Below are 27,283 nucleotides of genomic sequence, written 5' to 3' on the forward strand. Positions count from 1 at the left end.
ATGCTTTGAGAGCCACTCTTATTCTTTCCTTGGCTTATACAGCATGAAATTACATAAACACAAGTTGCAAGAACCCTGGTTAAACTATCTTCTCCATTCAGGGAGATATGTTTAAGAACCAATAAATGTCAGCCCCTCTGTAGCTTGGCCAGCTGGCGTCAAAAAGAAAACATTCAAGAAGAAGAGAAGAGTTTGGATTTATATCCCCCCTTTCTCTCCTGTAGGAGACTCAAAGGGGCTTTAGTCTCCTTGCTCTTCCCCCCTCACAACAAACACCCTGTGAGGTGGGTGGGGCTAGAGGAGGAAGGCTCAAAACCTTGACTAGCCACGGTCACTAGCTGGCGTGTGTGGGAGTGCTTAGACTATTCAGATTTAGATAAGCCTCCCACAGCTCAGGCTTAACCCAAAGGCCCAGGAGATCAAACCAGTTCCTCCCAGATTAGAATGCCTGCTCTGCCACTACCACTGCTACTCAAGCTATATCATTTCAAGGTAACCCATGGCCAACAACTTGCACAAAGTACAGGTAAAACAATCATAGTGACTGAACTTAGCAACATTTGCAGAGATAAAATCCACAGTGCTTCTCCAAGGCAGATCCTAGCAAACAGGGCCTAGTAACACAAATGCCCAAAACGTTCACCGCAAGGCTGCTGCTTCCGCTGTGTGTTCTTCAATGGTTCCTGCTGCTGATCTTGCTATTTTCTTTCTATATAAAGAGATTAGCAGATGCCTGAACATACTTTGGTGTGACTTTAAAAGGATCTTTGGAAACTTTTCAGTAAACATGGGAGGGAGGATGCTTACAATATACAATTTCATGGGAATGAATCATTCAAGATTTGCAGCTTTGGGCCATCTCGCTCCTGATGCTGCAAAGGTTGCCAGCTCCAGCTTCCCAAGTGGACTTGGGAGTATTTAGTCTCCGTGGCTTTAAGTTGGTGGCCATTTGGGGCTTCTGTTCAAGTCCAGCTACAGGAATGATTTGGGTGCCACAGAACCTTTAGGGTTGGTTTCTGTGGGATTTTGTACTAAACTTTCCCATTGCCCATGCCTGGATGGGTATAGGGCTTAGAATAAATCTAAATAATATATAGGAGAATTTCAGGTATTCTCTGATGTGGGCTTTCCTTTGCTCCTAAGACCTTAAGTACTTCTAAACATCTGAATTAAGTATGTTAAGTGAAATGACATGAACATATCTTGGCTGATTTGGAAGCTAGAAGCCTGAGAATGGGAGCAGGAAGTATTTTAAAATTTTAAATTCCCCCTAAGTCCACTAGTTGTACAGTGTGCCACATAATTATTCATACAGTGAGGCAGGAGATTTTGAAACTAGAATTTGAAATGGCAGGCTACTGGGAAAAACATTTACTCAGAACTGTGGTATGGCGTGTTAGACAAATATGTTGCAGGCTGAGGCTCAGAAGGAGGAGGAAGAACTATTCAGACAGCTCCATTAGAATTACTGGATTACACTTGATGATGGCACCCCAAATCTCATAGATTCTGGCCACCATGCCTGTTTCAGCCCCCCCACTCCTCTCTCAGCTACTCCCTTATGTTGCTCTCAGGCTTTCCTATTTCAACCTCACTGCTCCAGTATGGCATCAATATGGCTGTGCCCGTCCCATTGCAACCCCTATCTGACTTCCTGGGAACCAGATGTTTTACTGATCCTGGGATTAGATGGAGATGTTTCGTGGGAAAGTTCTATACTATGCAGAGGAACAAAACCATGTTGGAGCCCACCCTGTACTTGACATTACAGAACCCTTAGGGATGGGGCCAGTATAAAAATCAATAAATGAAATGATAAATAGAAATAAATGCTTTGGTCTTTCAACAAATAGACTGTGAAGGCTGGGGTAGTGAAACATTTTACAATGTTTGTGTAGGAATTTGTTCCATAGTTTTTAGTCCGACCTCCAGCAGGTCGAGGGACAGTGAACTTTATTTTACTATTTTGCAAAGGTTTGGGGACTTTGGGTAGGGCAGGAAACTGCTGTTGAGGGCTGGCTGCTGCTGCAGTAGGAGGCAGACGCAGGACATGAAAAACTTGGGAGGCGTGGCAATTTGTGATGTCCTTCAGGCTGTGATATGTAATCTACCAAGAATCATGAGAGGTGAGCACCTCCATAATCATAGGAGATCTATCAGCGTCCTGGGACCATCAGCCACAACTCCTCTACTGCCTTCTAATTTAGGACGGAAGTTTGTACTACAGTATGTACCTCTGGTTTCCTCTGAGGAGGACCTTTAACAACGTGATAATACCACCCCGACGATGCAGCTTGATTGCTTCTAGGAGGCCAGGAGACAACTGTGGCTTGTCAGCGGAGGCGACGGAGAGGAGAGATCAGCGCAGGGGAAGCAGGAAGCAGGGTGCCTCTTCCACTTCCCACCAGGAGCCATTCCACTCTTCCATTCAGCAGGAGGCTGGAAGGAGCTTGCAGTAGCGGGTGGGTAGAGAACAATTGGACTTTGGGAAGCCAGGGAAGAAGAGGAGGGAGGCCTGTGGAGCTACGTATTTACACCTATTTTCGTCTCAGCTCCATTGGACTTAGTTAGGACGCTTCTTCTCCCCCTCCTTCTTTCCCAGTCCACGACGCCTTTCTCTTCCTCTGCTTGTTTTGTCTTCAGGAGCTTCCAGTTGCCCTTTTATATGCATTGGGGGGTGGGGGTGGGAGGTAGGTAGGTAGGTAAGTAAGTCTGTAGCTACGGTGGGGCAGAAGGCGGGGGTTGTCCCCATCAATCATTTGTCATGCCCCCACCCCCCAATCGGCGCCATGATTGAGGCTGAGATCAAGCTTGGGAGAGCCACGCTTATCTCACCACAACCCCGGGTTCTTTCCCCTCCAAATACTCCAGGCCAGCTGAGTTCTCAGAGATTTATTGAAAAACAGAAATCGAAGAAATGAAACATAAAAGCAGTTACAGAGATTTCTCAGCTGAATACATTCTTATGGTTCTGTTGGGACCTCCAGGCAAGAGATGCTTCTCTTAGCCTAGCCCATGATAGAGTCACCCTGGTCTTTGACCTTTACTGTCCAAGAAAACTTCCCCCCCCCCTACCATGCGGTCCCCCAAAGTCTTTGAAGCTCCTTTTTGGCTAGCTTCCTGCCGTGGGTGAGTTTCCATGGCCTTTGTAGTTTCTCCATCCGGCTATCAAAGACCCTTTTAACATGTAGGTGTGATGCTGCTAGATTTACAGTACAATTCCATCACAACTGTCTCATGTAAAATTTAGCAGTAGTGCTTGTAATAACTACCACTTTTCCCCAGGTGCTCAAAATGCTAGGCAGTCGCTTGTTTCTTTCCTGGCAGTCTTTATCTGTCAACATCGCATGGTAGCTCATCGCCACTTGGGGAGAAAAACTAAGTCGTCTGGCTGAGTGGAGCATTGAAGTCGGATGTCTGTGTTCTGAATCCTAACAGGTTGTTGTTCTGACTGTCTTTTTCCCCCCGCTGCCAGGTGATACTCGGCCGACACCATGCAGATTTTTGTGAAAACCCTGACTGGGAAAACGATCACCCTTGAGGTGGAACCCAGTGACACAATTGAGAATGTAAAAGCAAAAATTCAGGATAAGGAAGGTGAGCATTGCCGCAGTCCATCAATAATTTTGCTCAAAAGTGGGCAGGGGAAGGAAGCATCTGTGGCACAGAAACAGGGTGGTGTGACTGATAGGTATAGCGTTTTAAATCCTTGAGCACTGCTAGATCACAACCACAATCTGTTCTCTTTTACACATTGGACAATCGGGCATCTCCTGAAAAGGTCACAAGGGCCAAAGTCCTCTCCCAGCAAGTAGTGTTCAAAAACCTGTTTACTTATCTTGACTATTGAAATTTACATCAGTGCATTTGTCAAATGCATTTTGAAAAGTCTAAGCACAGTCACTACATTTTATGGCAGTGAATTCTGTCAGCTCTGTGAAGTAGCGTCTCCTCGATCCCCTTCCATAGTATTATGGGAAAGACCGTCAGTGGAATTGATTCCCTGGGGAGGTTGTGAGCTTGCTTTCACAGTCTATGGCCCCTTCCGCACACGCAAAATAATGCGTTTTCAAACCACTTTCAGAACTGTTTGCAAGTAGATTTTCCTATTCCGCACAGCTTCAAAGAGCACTGAAAGCAGTTTGAAAGTGCATTATTCTGCATGTGCGGAATGAGCCTTAGAGTAGTTGCTGAACATACACTGTCAAGGGCACTTAGGCTGATTCTGTGCTGAGCAGGAACTAGATGTGCGGGTCCTTCCATAGCTATGATTCCATTGTTTGCATTGTAACTGAGGATTAAGACAACAATTCTCCAGTGCAGAAGTTTAGCTCAGCTTGACCACCCCCCTTTTCTGGCGTTTAGGTTTGAGAGTAAATGCAAAGGAAACGTACTGTTGCGATCAATGCTGCTTAGACTCTTGAAGCACAGCTGCTACCTTGGACTGGCCTGTGTCAGGATTTTTTCCCCCTCCCCAAGTTCTGGACCTAGAGATTGGCAGCTGAGCTAAATGTAGCCCATTGGGAAACTGCTTTCCCCCAACTTCAAACTCCAGAGGCACAAGGAGTGGAGGAGAACTGGTAGTCTGCTTGAGGGAGAGAGTTGTCATCTACCCCAGATTTGTTCCTCAGGCCAGTCTGATGTTGTGGTAAAGAGCACCAGCCTGTAATCTGGAGAACCAGGTTTGATTCCCTTCTCGACAAGAAGCCTGCTGAGTGAGCTAGTCCAGGGGTCTGCAACCTGCGGCTCTTCAGATGTTCATGGAGTACAATTCCCATCAGTCCCTGTCAGCATGGCCAATTGGCAGGTTGCAGACCCCTTGGCTAGTCACAGTTCTGTCAGAACTCTCGCGGTCTCACCTGCTTCCGAAGGTGCCTGTTGTAGGGAGAGGAAGAGAATGTTATTGTAATCTGTATGAATGTTATTGTAACTCTGATCTGGAGGAACCGGGTTTGATTCCCAGCTCTGCCGCTTGAGTTGTGGAGTCTTATCTGAGGAATTCAGATTAGCCTGTGCACTCCCACACACGCCAGCTGGGTGACATTGGGCTAGTCACAGCTTTTCAGAGCTCTCTCAGCCCCACCCACCTCACAGGGTGTTTGTTGTGAGGGGGGAAGGGCATGGAAATTGTCAGCCCCTTTGAGTCTCCTGCAGGAGAGAAAGGGGGGATATAAATCCAAACTCTTCTTCTACTCTTCTTAATCTGCCTTGAGACCATGGGGTATAAAAACTATTTTTTCTTGATGTCAAGAAAGTGCAGATACCAAATAACTGGCTGCCCCAGTGCAAGAGAGAGAATACTGGGTCATTGCAAATGTCTAGGAACCACTCATGAGGGTCACAGGACGCTCTGGATTCTCTGCCTGCCTCTAGGGCAGGGGTAGGGAACCTGTGGCTCGAGAGCTGCATGCGGCTCTTCTGCCCTTGCACTGTGGCTCCACAAGCTGAGCCGCTGGCCCCATCCTTGCCCACCCTGCAGGCAGCAGGGCGGGCGGACCAACTGCCCGCGGCTGGCTGGGCCGCGCTGCGGGCTTTCCCTCTCGCCTGCCCCGTTGGAGCGGGGCAGGCGCTTTCCCGGTGGCTGGCAAGGCCGAGCCGCTGGTCCCATCCTTGCCGCATCCATGCGCTTCTCAGAATGAGCAGAGTAAAAGGTAAAAAACCCCAATATATCCAGTGTTATCTTTATTTTAAAAGTCAAAAATTATTTGCGGCTCCCAGTGTTTCTTTTCCTGTGGAAAACAGGTCCAAATGGCTCTTTAAGTGTTAAAGGTTCCCTACCCCTGCTCTAGGGGAACATTTAATTCTAATGGTAAATGCACATAAACAAGAAAAGCACTAGCAGTATTTGCATAGTCAGAGAATGTTTATCCCAACATCTATGCTCATTTGCTTGGCAGGTATCCCTCCCGACCAGCAACGTCTGATCTTTGCAGGGAAGCAGCTGGAAGATGGTCGCACGCTGTCCGACTACAACATCCAGAAAGGTACCCAGATATAAGGGGCAGGGCACGTTATTGTAGCCAGGTCGCCCACTGGCATTTGGTTTCTCATTTCCTTTGTGCATTGTCCTTGCCAGTAGGTGGCGGGGGAGATCTCAGAGGCACACCCTGATGAAGAGGGAGAGGCAAGGTCCAGTTGCCAAAGAGAGCATCTCACCTGAATTGGGTTCACACATGACCAAAGCAGTTTGTGTATAGGTGGGGTAGTGGGTGATCAGACACAGCTAGCTAATCTGAGCATTATGAACCAGGCAGGTCCTCCTTTATAAACTCCACCATCAGTAATACTGGGGGTGGGGTCAGCAGTGGTGTAGTGGTTAAGAGCAGGTGTACTCCTATCTGGGGCCTGTTTGCTAGGATCTGCCTTGGAGAGGCACTGAGGATTTTGTCTCTGTAAATGTTGCTACGTTCAGTCACTATGATTGTTTTATCTGTACTTGTAAAGTTGCTGGCTATTGCGAAGTTACCTTGAAAATGATAATAGCTTGAGCAGCAGTGGTGTAGTGGTTAAGAGCAGGTGCATTCTAATCTGGAGGAACTGGGTTTGATTCCCCGCTCTGCCGCCTGAGCTGTGGAGGCTTATCTGGGGAATTCAGATTAGGCTGTACACTCTTAACACACGCCAGCTGGGTGACCTTGGGTTAGTCACAGTTCTTCTGAGCTCTCTCAGCCCCACCTACCTCACGGGGTGTTTGTTGTGAGAGGGGAAGGGAAAGGAGTTTGGAAGCCCCTTCGAGTCTCCTTGCAGGAGAGAAAGGGGGGATGTAAATCCCAACTCTTCTTCTAATCATGGCCTACCTCGCAGGAGTGTTGATACTTATGAGGTGTTTCAGCAGTTGGAGCCATTAGAGGAAATGCAACAGTGTGCACAAACAGTATCATTTCCTACAGTAGTGGCCTATCCTTCAGAGCAAGGAGCAAGCTGCTGTACGGGATCCCATAGGGCAGGGGTAGGGAACCTGCGGCTCTCCAGATGTTCAGGAACTACAATTCCCATCAGCCCCTACCATCATGGCCAATTGGCCATGCTGACAGAGGCTGATGGGAATTGTAGTTCCTGAACATCTGGGGAGCCGCAGGTTCCCTACCCCTGCCATAGGGCAAATCACCAACCTTTCCAGACTGCGTTTACCCACCTTTAACCCCATCCAGAGGCACAACATCCCTGAGCTGTAAAGCATGTGAATTTGGGGGGGGGGGATCTGAACTTCCCTTGCATGATTGTCCTGTGAGATTTATGCTCCAGCTTTCCCAGCACCTTCTGCTCTCACGAACCTTTTCTCCTCTCTCTCAGAATCCACCCTCCACTTGGTGCTGCGCCTCCGCGGAGGAATCATCGAACCTTCCCTACGCCAGCTCGCCCAGAAGTACAACTGTGACAAGATGATCTGTCGCAAGTATGCACTGCCACCATGAGGGGAGGGGGAGGAAACGGGCAGGTCAGGATAATGTATCCCCTGTGATCCAGGGGGATGAAGCAGCACAAATGCCGCATAGGGCAGCACCAGGTTGATAGAGACTTATTTTATTTATTTTTCGAATGTATATACCGCCCTTCCCCGAAGGGCTCAGGGCGGTGTCCAACATCAATCATACATTAAAATCAGTTAAAACAATCACTGCCCATAATTAAAAGAGCCACATATAAGTGGCAGACGGCTTCAACTCCCCCCTTCCCCTTTCTTGTGCCCACGGGAGGTCAGATGTTCACTATATAGCAGGATATCGATGTTACCCCGGCTGGCCAAACACCTGGCGGTGCAGGTCTGTTTTACAGGCCCTGCGGAAACTCTGTATGTCCCGCAGGGCCCTGATCTCACCTGGGAGCCTGTTCCACCAGGTAGGGGCCAGGACTGTAAAAGCCCTGGCCCTTGTAGAGGCCAGCCGGATCGCTTTAGGGCCAGGGATCACCAGCAGGTCCGCCTCCGAGGAGCGGAGGGGCCTAGAGGGGCGATACAGGGAGAGACGGTCCTTTAGATATGCAGCTCCAAGGCTGCGAACGGGCCCAGACCCTATGGGAGGATAGCTGGGCTCTCAAATCCTGTTGCCTCATGTCTGTGGGACAGGAAAAGCGGCAGCAGAGCACCTGTTGTGCATGCTGGTGGTCTCAGCTTACCAGATCACAGGAGGGTGCTGGTAAAGCTGATGGTTGAGGGTGCCCTGTTAAGAGTCAGGTGGCTAGTTTTAAATTTCTGGGCGTTATGATTAAAGAGGACTTGACCTGGGGCGTACAGACTGCCGCGGTGGTTAAGAAAGCCCAGCAAAGACTGTACTTTCTGAGACTTTTAAGGAAGCAACAACTGGATGGAAAACTTCTGGTTTCCTCACTTTGCTGTGCTATAGAGAGTGTCCTCTAACCTACTGCATCTGTGTATGGTTCTCCAGTTGCACAGTGGCGAATAGGAAGGCGCTCCAAAGGGTGATCACTACTGCACAAAGGATTATCGGCTGCCCTCTTCCCTCCTTGGAAGAAATCTATAATTCCCGAAGCCTAAATAAAATGACCCAAAATATTCTGAGGGACCCGTCTCATCCAGCACACTCTCTTTTTAAACTGTTACCATCTGGCAGACGATACAGGGCCCTCAGAACTAGGACAAAGAGGCTTAGAGACAGCTTCTACTCTAGAGCTGTGGCTATGCTAAACTCCGCTGCTTCATATTGATGTATTTGGGGCTGTGCAGGGATGGGTGGAGGAAGGGGAAAGTGAGGATGATGTATGAGTCTGAAATTGTGTGCATCGAGGAATGCTGCTGTTAATTTCGTTGTGCGTGCACAATGACAATAAAATGCTTATGCTTATGAAAAGAGTCAGACCCTTGGCCTGCTCTGCCTGGCAGCCACTCTGCAGATTCCCAGGAAAAGTTTAGTTTTATTATATTTATATCCTGCCCTTCCCATCCTAAGCCTGACTCAGGGTGGCTTTCACACACAGCGTAAAAACATCAAACATAGTCACAATTACTACTACACTTGATCTTAGCCAAAACGCCGAGAAGCGAAGAAACTTAACCTGTAAAACCTAATAATAAACGATGGCCATTTGATGGGCATCCAAAGGACCCTTGCAGCCTAGTCTGTTTTCAACCCCATCTTGTCGCATATTCCCTTTATAAAAATACAGTGGAACCTCAGTTTTGGTAGGTAATCCATCCGAAAAGAATCGATGAAAACCGAAACCGATGAATACTGAGGCAAACTTTTTCATAGGAATCAATGTATATCCAATTAATCCGTTCTCGGCACTCCAAAAAACATACAGTAACAAACAATAACACTAGGACCGGCTTCAGAGCCAGTGGACCAATGTCGCACCAAAAGCTGTCCAAAAAGGTCTGTTTCTGACGCCTCTTTAAGATTTGTCTGAAATGGGGCAAGACATTGTCATTAAATGAGTTGCAGACACGACCTGCAACAGCTTTGTCCGGGTAATTTTTCTCCACAAACCCCTGCACCTTACTGCAAATCGATGAAAACCGAGACAAATTTTTCACTGAAAAAATTGAGGAAAACCGAAACCAATGAAAACCAAAGGCAATGAAAACCAAGGTTCCACTGTATTAGGATGAGGAGGTATAAGATTTGGCAAAGCATATACTTTGTTCTTTGCCCACAGCATCTCCGTCCAAGACAGGTGATAGGGCTCCTAGATGATCCTTGGCAGAGAATTCGTGCTGGTTCTCCCTCCAGGCTGTGACCATTTCAGTTCTAAAATGGGTCACTGAGGCCTTTTCAACCCAGGAGGCAATTTGTACCGTGTCCCTTGGTGGCTCAGTGTCTTGTAGAAAGGATCCTTTGCCGGTCGTGTGTCAAACTACCCCTTCCTTCCCTTTCAGATGCTATGCCCGCCTGCACCCCCGGGCCGTGAACTGCCGCAAGAAGAAGTGCGGCCACACCAACAACCTGCGCCCAAAGAAGAAGGTCAAGTAAAGAGTGGGAAGGTTTACGGAACGGACGCTTCCTTTTCCCCATCTGGTTTCAGTCCTCTGGAGGCAAAACATTCCGTTTCCTCCTCTCGTGGCGCATGGCCTTTCCCGCTTGATTGAATAAAACTAGTTCACGCACCAAACAATTTGTGTCACCTGGTTTAGTTTGTTTTGTTTCTAATGCGGCCTTGTCCTGTCAAAGGGATCTCTGGTTTTTGTGGAGCGTCACCGCTCCGCCGCCACACTTTTCTGTCCTGGACTATTCAGCAACGGGACTCTGTGTTCAGATGAGATCTTTATGAAGAAACAGCATCAGGAAGAAGCATTTAGATTTCTGTTGTCAGAACTGAAGCTGCCCCACGTCACATGACATGTCACATGGCACCAGTGGTGGGATCCAAAAAAATTAGTAACAGGTTCCCATGGTGGTGGGATTCAAACTGTGGCGTAGCGCCAATGGGACGGGGTGGGGCTGTGGCAAGGGCGCAGCTGTCCTTGGGCGGAAAACGAATGCACGCAGGCGCAGGCTGCCACGCACGCCGGTGCACCTCCTGCTAGACTGCTTCAAGTTCTGCGCGCTACTGCTGAGAGGAGGGGCGTAACTAAGGCAAAAATCACTGGGCAAAATCACCATTTAGTAGCCCCCTCTCGGCACACACAAATAATTAGTAACCTACTCGGGAACCTGTGAGAACCTGCTGGATCCCGCCTCTGCATGGCACCACCCCGACTACCCGTTCCCAAGGGGGGAATGGCCCCTAATTAGTCCCAAAGTCCAGAGACAAGATCCAGAGGCAAGGCAGTCTTTCCCAGGGTCAAAACAACCTACGTAAGAACTACAACTGAAGGTACCTAATGAACTCCTAAGGCGCTGCTCGAAAAACAAAAGCACAAAAGAGTGAGAAAGTACACCCATCCACAGTAATGAGAAGGGAGCGGGAAATGAGGATAGGTGGGATCAAGCCAGACGTGGAGCGATCATGACACGCGCCTCTTTGAAATGACCGTTTCTCAGTGTGAAGTCTCAAGAACGGCGGCCTCTGCTCTCCAGAGGTGCTGTTCCTTATGCACATGGGAAGTGTCTGGGGAGTGGCGGGGTGGATTCAGGAAAGGAGAAATCTTTGGAAGGAGCCAGAGAGTGGAATCAGCCTTTGGGCGTTCATCCTGCCCTTGCATGAAGAGGCTGAGGGGAGCCATCGAGGGTTCTGATCCAAGTTATCGCCTGTCGGAGCCCTGCAAGGCAGGCGATGCAAAATGGGGGGGGGGGGGACACCAATTTGCCCTGAGCCCTTCAGGGGAGCATGGCTTATAAATATAAATAAATAAGTCAATCTTGAGCCAGCTACCTGAAACCAACTTTGATTGGAATTCAACTCAGATCGTGAGCAGAGGTTTAACCACTGAGGACTGCAGCTTACCACTCTGCGCCATGAGGTCTTTGCTCATTTATTAGGGGCTGAATTTAAGCCAGATACAAAGCCTAGGTCCCACTTATTTTCTGGGCTGCCTCTCTTCCTCTGCAAGAGCTTCATTCATGCCAGCAGGCCTTTTGCACAAACAGCCAAAAACCCTACTGTTTTATCTCTGCAGTAACCCTGCAAAAACAGAACAAATAACGTAGCAAATTTTATATGTGTAGATTTGAACCTGAATTCCCCAGTCTGACCCTTTGAACCCAACCCCACTGACTTTCAGTTATTTAGCCAAGACCAGCCGTACCTTACAGACATGTTGTAAGGATCCCCACAATCTATTTTAGTACATAATGATTATTAAAGGGAACATTCGAGGGAAGCAATAATAGAACACTGGTTCTGGTGGGTTTTCCGGGCTGCGTGGCCGTGGCCCGGTGGATTTTGTTCCTAACGTTTCGCCTGCGTCTGTGGCTGGCATCTTCAGTCTGTTACACATTGTGACTTCCCTCTGCGACACACCTCTGAAGACGCCAGCCACAGATGCAGGTGAAACATTAGGAACAAGATCCACCAGACCACGGCCACCCAGCCCGGAAAACCCACCAGAACCAGTTGAATCCAGCCGTGAAAGCCTTCAGCAATACAATAATTACACAGGTGTCCAACGCGCGGCCCTCCAGATCTTATGAACTACAGTTCCCATCATCCCCTGCCTGCATGATGCTGGCAGGGGATGATGGGAACTGTAGTCCATAACATCTGGAGGGCCGCGAGTTTATTTATTTATTTATACTTTAGGCTTTTATACCGCCCCGTCCCCAAAGGGCTCAGGACGGTGTACAGCATATAATAAAATACAATCATAAAACCATCATAAATTAGCTAAAACCTATAAAAGCAGCGAAAAACTAACTATAGCATTAATACTTATAAGTATAGGTGTAGGTGGCGCCCGGTAACCTAATATTAAATCCTTTCCTTTTGACACCTATGCGATAATTAGAATATTTTGAAAAGGGGAGGGGGGAGAGTGCGTGTTTTCTTGTTCTGCAATGCACTCGTTCCGCCTGCAGGTGGCAGCAGAGGGCCCCGCTCGGGCGGCGCAAGCGCAACCAGGTGCGCGAGTAGAGTTTGCTGCAGCAGGAAGCGACAGGGCTGCTGTTTTGCAGAGGAGGTTCTTGAACGATGGTGAGCAAAGGGGTGGGGGGTGGGGGGCGGGAGGGGGGGGGAGGGAAACTGGTGCCCAGGAAAATACCAGGGAGAGTGCTGGGATTGTCCTCCTGCCCAGCCTCTCCTTGCACGGATTGGCGAGGAGGTGGGAGCAGAAATGAAATTGCAAAATTAAATACCAAAAAGTGGCAACCGAGTGCAACACGCCCAGAAACCGCTAGAGGGCGCCCGAGCCCAGAATAATTCTTTTGCAAGGGATTTTTTTTTAAAAAAAAGATCATTGTTGTTGATGAAAGTAATAACTGGCTCCTTAATTATTAATGATCCATTTATTTTTATCAGCAGCATTTTTTAAAGAATAATAATCTCTCAAACGCCTGGGGGAGGTGAGGAAGCCGGACTGGGCAGGGGCCATCGTTTTGGGGGCATGGCCTTTGGGAGTTCAAAATAATTAACGGGGCTTTAAAGGCTGTAAACTGCCAGGCTTTGCTAAAAGTTAAATAAGCAACTCTGGCTCAGGCCCAGAATACTGTAGCAAAAGAAAGGCTGGGTAAAATGCAGCCTGCTTTAAAAAACACAAACAAACCCAGGCCTGTAAGGTAGGCGGGTGTCATTTTTTTACTATTCAGATGGGGCAAGAGTCAGAGACCTGCCAATAAAGACAGTTTTGGAGTTTTATAGCAGGCACCAGCACCCAACTGGGGACTTTCTCTGTCAGGCCTTGATCCTGCAGTCCTAGGCAAGCTTACTCAGAAGTAAGCCCTCAATAATGCATAAGTTACAGCCTTTGGGACTTACCTCCCCACTCTGAAAAGCTTATGTAGATTTGCTGGGTGAGCTGCTGTGATGCGGCTGCTGTCCTTTTGTGGACTGACACAACGGCCCTGAAGGGAAGTCAGCCAGCCGAGGATTGTAGGCTTGGAGTCGGAGAAGAAGAAGAAGAGTTGGATTTATATCCCCCCTTTCTCTCCTGTAGGAGACTCAAAGGGGCTTACAATCTCCTTGCCCTTCCCCCCTCACAACAAGCACCCTGTGAGGTTGGTGGGGCTGAGAGAGCTCCGAAGAACTGTGACTAGCCCAAGGTCACCCTGCTGACGTGTGTGGGAGTGTACAGGCTAATCTGAATTCCCCAGATAAGCCTCCACACCTCAGGCAGCAGAGCAGGGAATCAAACCCGGTTCCTCCAGATGAAGAGTACACCTGCTCTAACCACTACGCAACTACTGCTCCCCCATGGCCACTGCTGCTCCATGGCTTCTGTTTGCCCCATCTCTTGCAAAGACCTGCAAAAGATGCCCATATGCAAGGAAGGCTGTTATTTCGTGCTGTTCTCTGCCTTTAGGCTTGCTGTGGTCCGCTGCTGCAAACAGACTCCTGCCCTAAATGGGCTTTTGCAACTCCAGCAAGACACTACCTTGCCCTGCATGTCATTCACTTGCATGCAGGATTAGGTGCATCCAAAGAGGACAAGCCCATAGATGACTATTAACTGTGATGGCTGAAAAAAAGGAGCTTCCACATTCAGTGGCTGTCTATCTCTGCATACAAAGAACTGGGAACAACAAGGAGGAGGAGGAGGAGGAGGAGTTTGGATTTATATCCCCCCTTTCTCTCCTGCAGGAGACTCAGAGGGGCTTACAATCTCCTTGCCCTTTCCCCCTCACAACAAACACCCTGTGAGGTGGGTGGGGCTGAGAGAGCTCCAAGAAGCTGCCCAGCCCCAGCCCAAGGTCACCCAGCTGGCGTGTGTTGGAGCGGACAGGCTAATCTGAATTCCCCAGATAAGCCTCCACAGCTCAGGCGGCAGAGCGGGGAATCAACCCCGGTTCCTCCAGATTAGATACACGAGCTCTTAACCTCCTACGCCACTGCTGCACAGAGGATGACCACTGCCTTCAAGCCCTGGCTGGAAACAAGATTTGAACAGAGGGAGCTCTTTTCTGTGCTTGCAGCTGGCGTAGCTGTGGGAGATTTGAATGAAGGGCCTGGCAAATCACGGTCTCAACTTTCCACCAATGTAGCTCTCATTTAGCCACTTTTCAGATCTTGGAAGCTAAGCAGGGTCGACCCTGGTTAATTCCTGGATGGGAGACCTCCAAGGAAGTCCAGGGTTGCTATGCAGAGGCAGGCAGCGGCAAACCAGTTCTATTCATCTCTTTCCTTGAAAACCCTATGAAGGTGCCACAAGTCGACTGTCACTTGACCGCACTCTCCACCAGCTGAGCTTTGGTGGGACGCTGTCCTGGATTTCTAGGGCAGGGAACGGGGCCCGTTTTGCAACTTGCCACTAAATGACTTACCTTCCAATGCCGGCGGGTGGGGTGGGATCTTTGCCATAAAGAAAGAGAGGGGTTTTTTTTTAAAAGCCCCAAGACCACATGGAAATTGTCAGTTTAATTGGGTGAAATATAGGGAAGGGGAGAGCCAGCCGCCCACCCCTCGGGCTTGCGTTCCCTCCCCTGCACTAGGGGGGCTTTCTCCCTCCCCATTTGGAAAGGGAAAAGGGTGCGTGCGTGTGCCAGAACCGTGCTGTAGAGGTGTTTTGGAAAAGATTCAATCTGTCACAAGGTCAAAGGTTCGCCGTACCGGTGGATATTAGCAACAGGAGTTCCTTCACTAAAGGGTGAATTGGGGGGGGGGGTGCAAGATGGAGTCCACTGGCGCCACGATCCAGTGAGCTTTGCAGCCGCCCGAACTGGGCGGGGGTGGGGGATTTCACCCACGGGGAACGGCATTTGGGGACTCGAGCTGCCAAGTTAGAAGACGCAGCTGCTGCGTTCGCGTCTCTGCCTTTCACCGACGTCCCTGCCCCGGTTCGAGCCACGCAGACGCTGGCTCGGGTCGACTCCGCAACTGGCACGCCGCCCCTGCAATGCTGCCAAAGGGCTGTGATTCCAGGCAAAGCGAGTCTTCAAAGGCCCAGTGGAAATTTCTTATGGAGTGTGAGAGAACATGGGATCTTGGCAAGGAAGCCAAAGCGGACGCCCTCTGTTCCAAACAGAGCGGGGGTTTTGGTGGGGAGGGGGGGGTGGGAGGTGGAGAAGGGGATTGTGGGCCTGCCAGCTGGAGGGGTTTTGAACCCTCTTTCAATGTTTTATGCGTGCGTGTGTGTGTGTGTGTATATATATGTGCATATATATTGAAATGAGGCATTTGAAGAACACGTCCAATTGTTGAGCAATTGCCTAGGAACGTTTCCAAGACTTTGAGCTGTTGTTTCAAAAAGGCGCTTGGAACAAACCAAACGAATAGCCAGGTTTTGGTCGTGGAGAAGAATGCCTTTTCTTTCCTGGAAAACGAACAAACGTTCCCCAAGAACTTTACAGGCCAAAGGTCCAGCTCTTTCTAGGCTGTGTTTCCAGCCAATGTTTCTGGAACGCTCACCAAGAGACGGTCGAAGCGGAGAGGGCTGCGTCTTGTGGTTTGTCTCCCCGCCGTGGCCAATGGAGGTAGACTGCCCTGGAGGCAGGAGGTTCGGTTGGATTGTATCCTAGCGGCTTTTCTGCTCCATTATCCCCAGTTTCTATGACCGTGGTGGTGAACCTTTGGCACTCCAGATGTTATGGACTACAATTCCCATCAGCCCCTGCCAGCATGGCCAATTGGCCAGGCTGGCAGGGGCTGATGCGAATTGTAGTCCATAACATCTGGAGTGCCAAAAGTTCGCCACCACTGTTCTATGACAAGAAAGGCTAAACTGCCCATTGAGTTTGTGGCCTGAATTCTGCTGTCTGTGGAGAATGGCGAAGATCAGTGTTGTCTGTGTTCTGTAGTTGTGTCTCTCCTTTTTCCCTCAGGCGGAAGGTGACTTGCAGGCCTTGGTCCGTCGCTTCTACAGTCTACAAAGTGAACGTGTGGAAGCCTATCGCCTCTTTGAGGAGTGAGTATCCATCATAGGAGGCGGGTTCTCTTCAGGCCACCTCTGCTGCGCCTTTCTGCATCTAGGTTTGGTGAAATTTATCTGGGAAGGACTTAAAATTGATCTTAATTTTTCCGGAGCTGTTTTAATGAGCTCAGGGTGTAGAATGATAGAATCATAGAGTTGGAAGAGACCACAAGGGCCATCTCGTCCAACCCCCTGCCATGCAGGAACACACAATCAAAGCACTCCTGACAGATGGCCAGCCAGCCTCTCTTTAAAAACCTACAAAGAAGGAGACTCCACCACTCTCTGAGGCAGTGAATTCCACTGTCGAACAGCCCTGACGGTCAGGAAGTTCTTCCTAATGTTTACGTGGGATCTCTTGTCCTGCACCTTGAATCCATTACTCCGTGTCCTAGTCTCTGAGGCAGCAGAAAACAAGCTTGCTCCCTCTTCGACAAGACATCCCTTCAAATATTTAAACATAGCTAACATGTCCCCCCTTGACCTTCGCTTCTCCAGACTAAACATTCCCAGCTCCCTAACTCTCTCCTTGTAGGGCATGGATTCCAGACCTTTTACCATTTTGGTTGCCCTCCTCTGGACCCGTTCCAGCTTGTCAATATCTTTCTGGATACTAAATACATCTGGGTCTGTCTTAATGTATCTGCAGCTAACTTGGAGTTACTACATCTAGTACTAACTCACAACTACCAGTTTAATACATCTAGAATTCTCTCAAGACACTAGGGCCAAACCCGGAACTGACCTTCTTAATTTAGGCCTGTCCAACTTGGAATTAGTCTTAACACATCTGGGAGCATCAGAATATTAAGCTTAACATATCTGGAACTGTCAATTCATGTATTAACTCAGAACTAGGCTTAATCCATCCAGGATTGTCTTAAAACATCTGGGACTTATGCAGAACTAGCCCTGCTTTATCCGGGATTGTCTTAGTTCACGTATTATTAACTCAGAATTAACCCTCATACATCCAAGACTGTCTTACTACATCCAAGACCAATGCAGAATTAGTTGTGCTGTATCCGGAACTATCGTAATGCATCTAGAACTAACTGGGAGCAATAGTCCCTCTAACCATGGAGGGGAACTGGGTGGAAGTTCCCTACCGCTGAGCTGCCTATGAGAGCTCCCCCTACTGGCAGCTGTCCAATCTGCACAGCACCAATATGGTGTCTCTGCAGCCATATAGATTACGGGGATTGTAGACTGGGAGCTAACCTTACTGGTCTAGGACTGTCTTCATATACCTGGGACTAACAAAGAACTAGCCCTACTGCATCCAGAACTGTCTTAATTAATGTATTATTAATGTATTGTCGAAGGCTTTCATGGCCCGATTCAACTGGTTGTTGTGGGTTTTCCAGGCTGTGTGGCCGTGGTCTGATCGATCTTGTTCCTAACGTTTCGCCTGCATCTGTGGCTGGCATCTGATACCCTTCGGGGGTTGGGCAGTCTATAAGACTGAGAAATAAAATAAATAAATAAATAAATACAGCTCTGAAAATGCCAGCCACCGATGCAGGCGAAACGTTAGGAACAAGATCTACCAGACCACGGCCACACAGCCCGGAAAACCTACAACAACCAATGTATTATTAATTCAAATCTAACCATACTACGTTCTGGATTGTCTTAATAGATTTGGGACCAGCACAGACCTAGCTCTTCTGTATCCGGGGCTATCTTAAGACACCTGGAACTAACTTGGAACAAAGCTTAATACACCCAGGACTGTCTTAATCCATCCAGGAATAACTCAGAACTATATACATTTGGCACTAACTGAGAACTAATCTTAATGTATCCGGTACTGTGTTAGCTCATTCTGGCCTAAGCTGGAGCTAACTTTACTCCATTTGGGAATGCTTCTGTACTTCTAGGACTGCCGTTTTTTATTAAAAATGGGAGAAAATTATCAGAGCTCTCATTCCAGGTTCTTGTACGTTTCTCATATTTAAATAGAAACAGGAATAATGGCTTTCATGGCCAGACTCAACTGGTTGTTGTGGGCTTTCTGGGCTATGTGGCTGTGGTCTGGTAGATCTTGTTCCTAATGTTTTGCCTGCATCTGTGGCTGGCATCTTCAAACGTTAGGAATAAGATCTACCAGACCACGGCCACATAACCCAGAAAGCCCACAATAACCAAACAGGAATAACTTTAATCCACCCAGGACTGAGACAAACAAACGATCTCTGTCTCTCTTTCCATCTATGTTTTGGCCACTGGTTTCTATTCTCTGTTTGCATCACAGACACAGTTATACACAATTTAGACAAAGTTTATGCGTGTATCGTTTGTACGGTATACATAAAATGTTTTGTTGTTGATGCACAGAGAACACTGAAGAAGAAGAAAAAGAAGAAGAAGAAGAAGAAGAAGAAGAAGAAGAAGAAGAAGAAGAAGAAGAAGAAGAAGAAGAAGAGTTTGGATTTATATCCCCCCTTTCTCTCCTGCAGGAGACTCAAAGGGGCTTAAAGTCTCCTTGCCCTTCCCCCCTCACAACAAACACCCTGTGAGGTGGGTGGGAGCCAAGGAGAACTCAGAAGAACTGCTTATTGTAAGGTCACCCAGCTGAAGATTATTAGTGGGAGTGCACAGGCTAATCTGAATTCCCCAGATAAGCCTCCACAGCTCAGGCGGCAGAGCTGGGAATCAAACCCGGTTCCTCCAGATTAGATACACGAGCTCTTAACCTCCTACGCCACTGCTGAAATGCATGCATTCCAACAAAAACAAATCAGTTTGAGGTGTCAGAAATGATCTGGAGGGATTTGATTAGCGTAAGGAAGTGGCAGAATCAAAGCGGGAATTTGGGGTCTGTCTTGAGGTGTCCCTGGTGACTTGGGGGTATCCACTCACCACAACTTACCTCAAAAGGTTTTAGAAGAACACAATTGATGTACTGTGTCCTGTGCTCCTTGGAGAAAGGCTAGAAATGGTTCTCAATCAAGGGTCTCCAATGGGTATCATGGCACTCGTGGGTACCTTTCCTGGTCCCCGTCGAGTGTTTATAGAACAGTGATGGCGAACCTATGGCACAGGTGCCAAAGGTGGCACTCAGAGCCCTCTCTGTGGGCACGCACACACAGAGTTTGTCTTGAAATCCCCCCCCACACACACACACACACACACATCTAGGCTGGCCTGGGCCGCTGGACTTGATGTGCATGCCATGTCAATGATGACAGAGAGGGACTTCGGCTGGTGGGCCCCTGGTACTTAATGCTCCAGGTGGCTGCTACCTGGCTGGCAGAGATGCTAGAGAGGCGCAGAGTGGCAGATGTGGGACTTGCTGGGGGCTACAGCAGGCTGGCCCCTGCTCGAGGGGGTTATTCAGCTTAAATTGCCACGTTGGCACTTTGCAATAAATAAGTGGGTTTTGGGTTGCAATTTGGGCAATTCGGTCTCGAATTTGGGCAATTCGGTCTCGAATTTGGGCAATTCGGTCTCGAAAAGGTTCGCCATCACTGTTATAGAAAGTGACCAGGGCCAGGCGGGACTTCTGCCCAGTAGGGCCTTTGATTGCCCACTGGAGATTTGATAGACTGTACAGATTGTTAAAAATGTTGCTTTGCCAGAAGCTGCCGCCATTATTGGCAGATTGTCACTGTGTCTGATGGAGCTGTGGCAGGTATTTTGTGGCTGGGGCCACCACACTGTGTCAGAATTCCAAAGGTGCCCACAGAGTCAAAAGAGTTGGGGAACCCCCCCCCCCCGTTCTAGATAAAGTTTAGAGCAGGGGTAGGGAACCTGCGGCTCGAGAGCCGCATGCGGCTCTTCTGCCCTTGCACTGCGGCTCCCATGAGGCGAGGCAGCGACCCCATCCTTGGCCCAGCCACTGCAGGCAAGCAGGCTGAGTGCACCTGCTACCTGCTGCCGGCTGGGCCGCGCTACGGGCTTCCCCTCTCGCCTACCCCGTTGGAGCAGGGCGGGTGCTTTCCCGGCGGCCGGCGAGGCCGAGCCGCTGGCCTCATCCTTGCCCGCCCTGCAAGCAGCAGGGCAGACGCATCCATGCGCTTCTCAGAATGAGTGGAGTAAAAGCTAAAAAAAACCCCAATATATACAATTTTATCTTTATTTTAAATGTAAAAAATTATTTGCGGCTCCAAGTGTTTTCTTTTCCCATGGAAAACGGGTCCAAATGGCTCTTTGAGTGTTAAAGGTTCCCTACCCCAGGGTTAGAGACATTAAGTTGACCTTGCTTTTGTCAAAATAGGAAGATCCTATCCAGAGGTTATGTAAGGAACCTCAAAGGACTTGAAACAAAGCAACTGAGTTCAGTTCTTTTATTCCATAAACTTCAATGATCGCAATACACGCAATGCGGATTCTGACCTTCCCAGACTCAACGTGTCGCTTTTATGGACACGGTGGCCCCCCTCCCCGAACTCCCAAGCACAATTCCCACAACAGAGCGAAAACAAGTTTCAAACACACAAGCTGAAATCACACACGATAAGCGTAGCAAGGTTAACCATCCTGGGCGCAGAGCCCAGAGCGTGGAATGTGCCAAGGTCAGGATGGTGGAGCAGAAACACACACTAACCACCACCCTTACAGGTTACCAGCAAGTATTCTGCAGGGTACCCGTGAGATAGTCCCGTGGTGGATCCTTAGTTGTGGCTCGCCCCTTCGTCCACGCCAGCGCCCTTTTTATTCCTGGGCTATCCCATCCTGCTGGGAGAGGGGCCCAGCCGGAGGCGTCTGCTTTCTCCTCCCCACCCAGGGCCTTCTCTCCGGGTGCTTGATGAACTCCAGATGGGAGCCTTCTTGGAGAACAGGGAGCGGCTCTGCCCAGACACCTATTTCCCATTTTGCACCAAAGCAAGCGCGGGCCGGTGAGGTGCGTGGATACTGTTACTCGGGATCAAGCATCAAGTGCCCAACCCCGGCAACCCTTCCGCGTTTCCGAGCGAGCGCCGCGGGGGATGCGGGTGACAAGCCCTCCCTCGGCAACCGCCCCTTCAAAAGGGGAAATGCTGCTAATTTAATAATGCCTTTCTAAAGAGCGGCCCAGGAAGGTCACGGAGCGGAGAGGCTTCATCTCTCCGCCTGCCCGGTGAGCTGCTGGGCAGGCATAATTGGACTGTCCAGCTGTCAGCTCCCATTGTTTACAAGCCCGTTTCCTGCTCATTTGGGCTGGTGTTTGTGTGCCGGGAGGGGATCAGGAAAGGCTATCCGATCTGACCCCCGCTGCACTCGCAGGACATACTTGACCTTTGGAACTCTTGGCCACTGGCCTGATGAAGAAGAAGAGTTTGGATTTATATCCCCCTTTTCTCTCCTGCAGGAGACTCAAAGGGGCTGACAATCTCCTTGCCCTTCCCCCCTCACAACAAACACCCTGTGAGGTGGGTGGGGCTGAGAGAGCTCCGAGAAGCTGTGACTAGCCCAAGGTCACCCAACTGGGAGTGTGGGAGTTCTCAGGCTAATCTGCATTCCCCAGATAAGCCTCCACAGCTCAGGCGGCAGAGCTGGGAATCAAACCTGGTTCCTCCAGATTAGATACACGAGCTGTTAACCTCCTACCCCACTGCTGATCAAAGAACTGTATCGGTGGAGTTTACCATGTCGTCCAACCCGGGAGGGTGACAGCTACATTCCCCTTCCTCCATCCTTTTCTGTCCGCAGAGGCCACCGAGCATACCTGAGAAGCAGCCCCTCCTATGACTTCATCCGCTACCGTCAGCTGGTCCATGAGATCACACAGGCCTTCAGTGGGATCTCTCAGGAAATCCTGCAGATCAAAGGACAACTGGAGGGTCCCCACGGGCGGGCAGACCTCGCCCAGCACTTGAGACGTCTCCAAGAGAAGGAGAAAGAGAAACTCGAGCTGGTGAGGGGGGAGAGAAAGAGAATTGGGGAGGGTGCTATGTGATCTTTTCCCTCTGCTGCCAATGCAAACCGGTTCGATTCCAGTTTTGTCCTCTTGACATCACACGTAAGAGACTGCTTTCGGGAGAGGCCGCTGTGAATTCTGGAGAATCCGCCCTTAATTCTAACACGGCATTGCTGTGCGTTCTCTTTCTCTACCACACAGGTGTCAAACTCGCGGCCCTCCAGATGTTATGGACTACAGTTCCCATCATGCTGGCAGAGGATTATGGGAACTGTAGTCCATGACATCTGGAGGGCCGCGAGTTTGACACCTATGCTCTACCAGGAAAGAGCTAATCACAGAATCAGCTGGTGGAACTCATGACCACTTGACCTAGCGGTGCCGCTGGTCACTTTAAAGGAGGGTTGGACAATTTCATGGTACCTCGTGGTAGCTTAATGTAACTTTCGCATTCAGAAGTGCGGGAGAGATGAGGCATTGAGTGTTTGGTTGTGAGGTAAAGATGCCTCTGTGAACTTTCCCAGCCCCTGGGTGGGGGGAAAAGCTGTTCCTTTACCAGCTCTGTAAAATCTAATTTTAAAAAATGCCGGTGTTGTTAATAGTACCATTGCTGACACTCATTCCAATCACAGGTGCCTCAAAACCCAGCCACCTGTAGACAAAGTCAAGGTGACTTCATATTTGCAGGGAGACCTCTGGCAGACAGAATGTGATTGTAAATTAACCACCGTAATTTGAAGTCTATAAAATTATGCATGGGATTGACAGAGAGAATTTTTTCTCTCTTTCTCACAATACTAGAACCAGGGGGCATCCATTGAAAATGCTGGGCGGGGAGGGGGGGGGGGAATTAAAACGAATAAAAGGAAACACTTCTTCACGCAACGTGTGATTGGTGTTCTTTTGGCCCCATAAGGCAGGTTCTTGTTATGATCCTGATGTAATTTCTGCATTGTTGAACTTGTCGCATGAATTAGGTTTGTTTTAGTTTAGTTTTAGTTTTGTTTTAGTTTTGTTTCTTCTCTGTTTACAGGTTTCTGCTTTCTTCAGGTTTCTGCAGCCCAAACCTTATTGCTTACACTGTGTTATCTGCCTTGAGTCTCAGTGAGAAAAGCAGGGTATAAATAGTGCAGATAAATAAATAATGGGTCAGCCAAGGCAGAGCATGACCTGGGAGAACGCCGACAGCCATTGGGAGGTGGTTCAAGGGAGAAAGAAAGGGGTGGGGGAATTCATGGAGAATTCTGCCCAGAGATCTTCAGATGCAAGCGGCGCAGTGAAGTGATTCCAAACGGATCTCCCGCTTGTATAAACGTATTACTTATTAAGCTTGCATTCTGCAAGCGCGAGACCCCCATTTGGCCACTGAGTATTCCCTTCCCAAACTGTTGGATTGCAAGTGTAAATTGGGACCTTTGTGCATGCGTGCACCCATTCCCGTCCCTAAATTCCAGTCAGGCTTGAGTCCATTTGCTTTCTGAAACTGGAGGCGTCAAAACCCGCAACATCCCAGGCTTCTAAATGTCTGCGTTGTGTTTGGTACCCTGTTTCCCCAAATATAAGACATCCCCTGAAAAGAAGACGCAGTAGAGGTTTTGCTGAAGTGCGAAATATAAGCATCCCCCGAAAGTAAGACGTAGCCAAGTTCTTGTTTGGAAGCATGCCCGACGAACAGAACACAGAAAAATAAGACATCCCCTGAAAATAAGACAGAGCGCATCTTTGGGAGCAAAGATTAATATAAGACACTGCCTTATTTTCGGGGAAACACGGTATGAAAGCGCCTTTGAAAATATAAACCAGCCCACAAATAAACAAGCAGGTGCTTTTTAATTTGCATTGTACGTATAAGTTTGTAATCCCCCAAGCTTGATTTTGGTAGGGGCAGAATTCACCAAACGGGGCACAGAGTCTTGAGTTTCTTTATTTGCACAGTTGCTCCCTTGGAGGGGGGTGCGTGTGTGGAAGTCTCCCTTAATTCCCTCCTGACCCCTCATGTGCTTCTTTGTCCTTCCCAGACAGCAGAGCTGCAGCTTGCCAAGCAAAATGCGCAAGACCATCCTGGCACCGATGCCTGTGAGCAGGAAGTGCGAGAGCTGAAGCAGAAGTAAGCAGAGCCAGGCCCTGTGGGTTTCCGGGCCTTTCCGCCGCTTCTGTTCTTTTCCACGGGGTTGGGTCATGCTTTGAAAAGGTTTCCCGACTCCTGTTCGGTAGGGGACAATGGGCAGTCCTCATCCGGGTGAGTCGACCACACACACAGAACTAGCCTGGATATTCTGTAGGAGCAAAGCGGCGCATCGGACAAGTTGCCAAAAGGATTGCGCTCTGAGAAGACCAGGCCTCCTCTGTGCAGTCTGGTAGGGGTGGGTGGAGGGACACAGCGGTGGGATCCAGCAGGTTCTCACAGGTCCCCAAGAGTAGGTTACTAATTATTTGTGTGTGCCGAGAGGGGGTTACTAATTGGTGATTTTGCCACGTCATTTTTGCCTTAGTGATGCCCCTCCTCTCAGCAGTAGCGCGCAGAACTTGAAGCAGTCTAACAGGAGGTGCACCGGCGTGCGTGGCAGCCTGCGCCTGCGTGCATTCGTTTCCTACCCAAGGACCTGCGCAGCGGCTGCGTCCTTGCCACAGCCCTGCCCAGCAATGCCCCGTCCCCGGAATGCCCAGCCACACCCCCGTCATGCCCCACCCAGCCCCATTGGCGCTACACCACAGTTTGAATCCCACTACCATGGGAACCTGTTACTAAAATTTTTGGATCCCACCACTGGAGGGACACATGATCCTCAAGCATACTTGGGAAACTTTGGGGGTGTAAACTGCAGGGTGTAGAATTGCTGGTACTTTTTCATACTATGCCAGAGATATGCAAAGATGCACAAGATATGCAAAGATTTTGTGTAATAAAGGATAAAGAGAATGGGGGGAGGGGATATTCCCTCTGGAAGATTCTATACAGGAAGGATAGGTGAACTTTTTAGAGAGGTGATGTTCCATCAGGCGAGTCCCCTGTTTTGAGGTGGGGGGCCATTTTTAAACCCTCCCACATGTAGGGTGGGGAAAAGTGGGGAAACAATGTTGGTGTTCTTTTGGCCCCATAAGGCAGCTATGAACTTTTCGGGAATGGAAGATGGCATGGAAACCAAGCCCTCCTGTAAGCCATCTTGGCCGCCTCACTGAATTTCCCACAATGCATAGCACCGAGGACCATTTTGGAAAGCTGTCTTGAGTAACAAGAGTTGGTTCTTGGGGATTTGGAGAGTCGTGTAAATGAGAAACAACCCCCTCCTGCCCCCAAACCAGAGCCCCTCCCCCCACACACCCTATTTAGGGGCACCAGTTTGCGACGAGGAGGTAGGGAAAGGATTCCCTCCGCCTTTTGGAGAGGGGGGCCTTCAGAAAGCCTTCAAAGACTGCCTCACTTTCCCCATTCCCCAGATCCTTCATCATCGTCGGTTATTCAATCTGTCAGCTCCCCCACCCTACCCCCCCCCCATCACCCCCTCGCTTAGCTTGCCTCTTGTAGCGTTTCATAAACAAGCGTCGGAGCTGTGAGGGTGGTGGGACGGAGGTGGGGGGGGGGAGTCCCGAGTGCAACTAATCGCCTCCATATGTGGCTTTATTTATCGTTTCCATCCGGCTCACGCAGGCTAATTCAAACCATCGAGGCAATCAGCGAAATTCTCCAGGACTTCAAGTACGATTCGGAAGAGAGCGGTTGACGGGGCGTCCCCAGGGATCGGCTGCGGCGAAGCTGGGGAGAGGGATGTTTGCACGTTGGCCGGGGGAGGGGGCGGGGGCAGACTCTACCAAGGCCCAAGTTCTCCATGCCCCCGCCTACCCTTTTGTACCGACCTTTGATTGTGCCAATTCGCACATAACACGGATGCCGTGGGAAGGGCGGTTCTTTCTTTTTCAGAACCCACGCCAACCACTTTCAGAATAGATCTGTCTTTGCACTGGATCCAAACTGGGGAGAAGGGGGGGGGGGGTACAGAGCTGTACTTTAGCTTCCCATCTAATGAAAGGGGCAGTGGGTGGTGGGAGTTGGTCATTCCTCTTTCAATAAATCAGTATCTTTTTGTGAATGTATTTCTGAGGAATCCGTTTTCTCCAAACGGCTGTCAGTTTTGAAGGAGGGAGCGTCCGGTCCACGATTCCCGGGACATGGATATGGAAAACTTCTAGATTATATGTGTCGCTTATCCAGTGCAAATAATGTTCCTGTTTTTGCAGTGCTAGCAATATGGGAGCGTAGTTGGTTACGGTGGCACAGCGCAGGCGAGGATGGAATGAAGTAGTTAGGTACTGTTCATCTATTGGGTTAACAAAGCAACGATTTCATTTACTAGTTGAATGTGACTGGAATGATGCCCATGATACTGAAATGCCATGAGAAAGCGTTCTCCATTAAATTTAGGTATTGAACCTGCTGCTAATGCTGTTTACGTTTGTATTTCTGTATGTGAACAGTCCCTAAATCAGTGGTTCTCAACCTGTGGGCCGGGCACCCTTTGGGGGTCGAACGGCCCTTTCACAGAGGTCGCCTCTCTGCATCAGTGTTCTCCATCTGTAAAATGGATAAATGTTAGGGTTGGGAGTCACCACAACATGAGGAACTGCATTAAAGGGTCACGGCATTAGGAAGGTTGAGAACCACTGCCTAAGACTCTCTGCATCAGGGTTCTCCATCTGTAAAATGGATAAATGTCAGGGTTGGGGGTCACCACAACATGAGGAACTGCACATTAAAGGGTCACGGCATTAGGAAGGTTGAGAACCACTGCCTAGCACAGACTCTCTGCATCAGTGTTCTCCACATCTGTAAAAATGGATAAATGTTAGGGTTAGAATCCCACCCACAGCACTTGAGGAACTGTATTAAAGGGTCCATGACATTGGGAGAGGTTAGGAACCACTACCTAAGACTCTCTGCCATCAGTGTTCTCCATCTGTAAAATGGATAAATGTCAGGGTTGGGGGGGGTCACACCACAACATGAGGAACTACATTAAAGGAGTCCATGACATTAGGAAGGTTCG

General features: G+C 49.2%; 2 protein-coding genes across 2 annotated transcripts; both read left to right on the top strand.

Moving 5' to 3' along the window:
- The first annotated feature begins 3,443 nt into the window (after nucleotides 1-3,443).
- Nucleotides 3,444-10,068, top strand: UBA52 (ubiquitin A-52 residue ribosomal protein fusion product 1). The gene is made up of 4 exons (XM_048497629.1): nucleotides 3,444-3,597; nucleotides 5,898-5,984; nucleotides 7,294-7,396; nucleotides 9,836-10,068. The coding sequence occupies exons 1-4, from the start codon at nucleotides 3,495-3,497 to the stop codon at nucleotides 9,927-9,929; spliced, it is 387 nt and encodes a 128-aa protein (XP_048353586.1). The 5' UTR covers nucleotides 3,444-3,494; the 3' UTR covers nucleotides 9,930-10,068.
- A 2,344-nt stretch (nucleotides 10,069-12,412) lies between these two features.
- On the top strand, nucleotides 12,413-26,680 carry REX1BD (required for excision 1-B domain containing). Its single transcript, XM_048497628.1, has 5 exons — nucleotides 12,413-12,528; nucleotides 16,308-16,390; nucleotides 22,034-22,238; nucleotides 24,260-24,348; nucleotides 25,891-26,680. Exons 1-5 carry the CDS (start codon nucleotides 12,526-12,528, stop codon nucleotides 25,961-25,963), a joined length of 453 nt encoding a protein of 150 aa, XP_048353585.1. The 5' UTR covers nucleotides 12,413-12,525; the 3' UTR covers nucleotides 25,964-26,680.
- Nucleotides 26,681-27,283: the final 603 nt, after the last annotated feature.

Source organism: Sphaerodactylus townsendi, linkage group LG05 (genome assembly GCF_021028975.2).
Source record: "Sphaerodactylus townsendi isolate TG3544 linkage group LG05, MPM_Stown_v2.3, whole genome shotgun sequence".
NCBI lineage: Eukaryota > Metazoa > Chordata > Lepidosauria > Squamata > Sphaerodactylidae > Sphaerodactylus > Sphaerodactylus townsendi.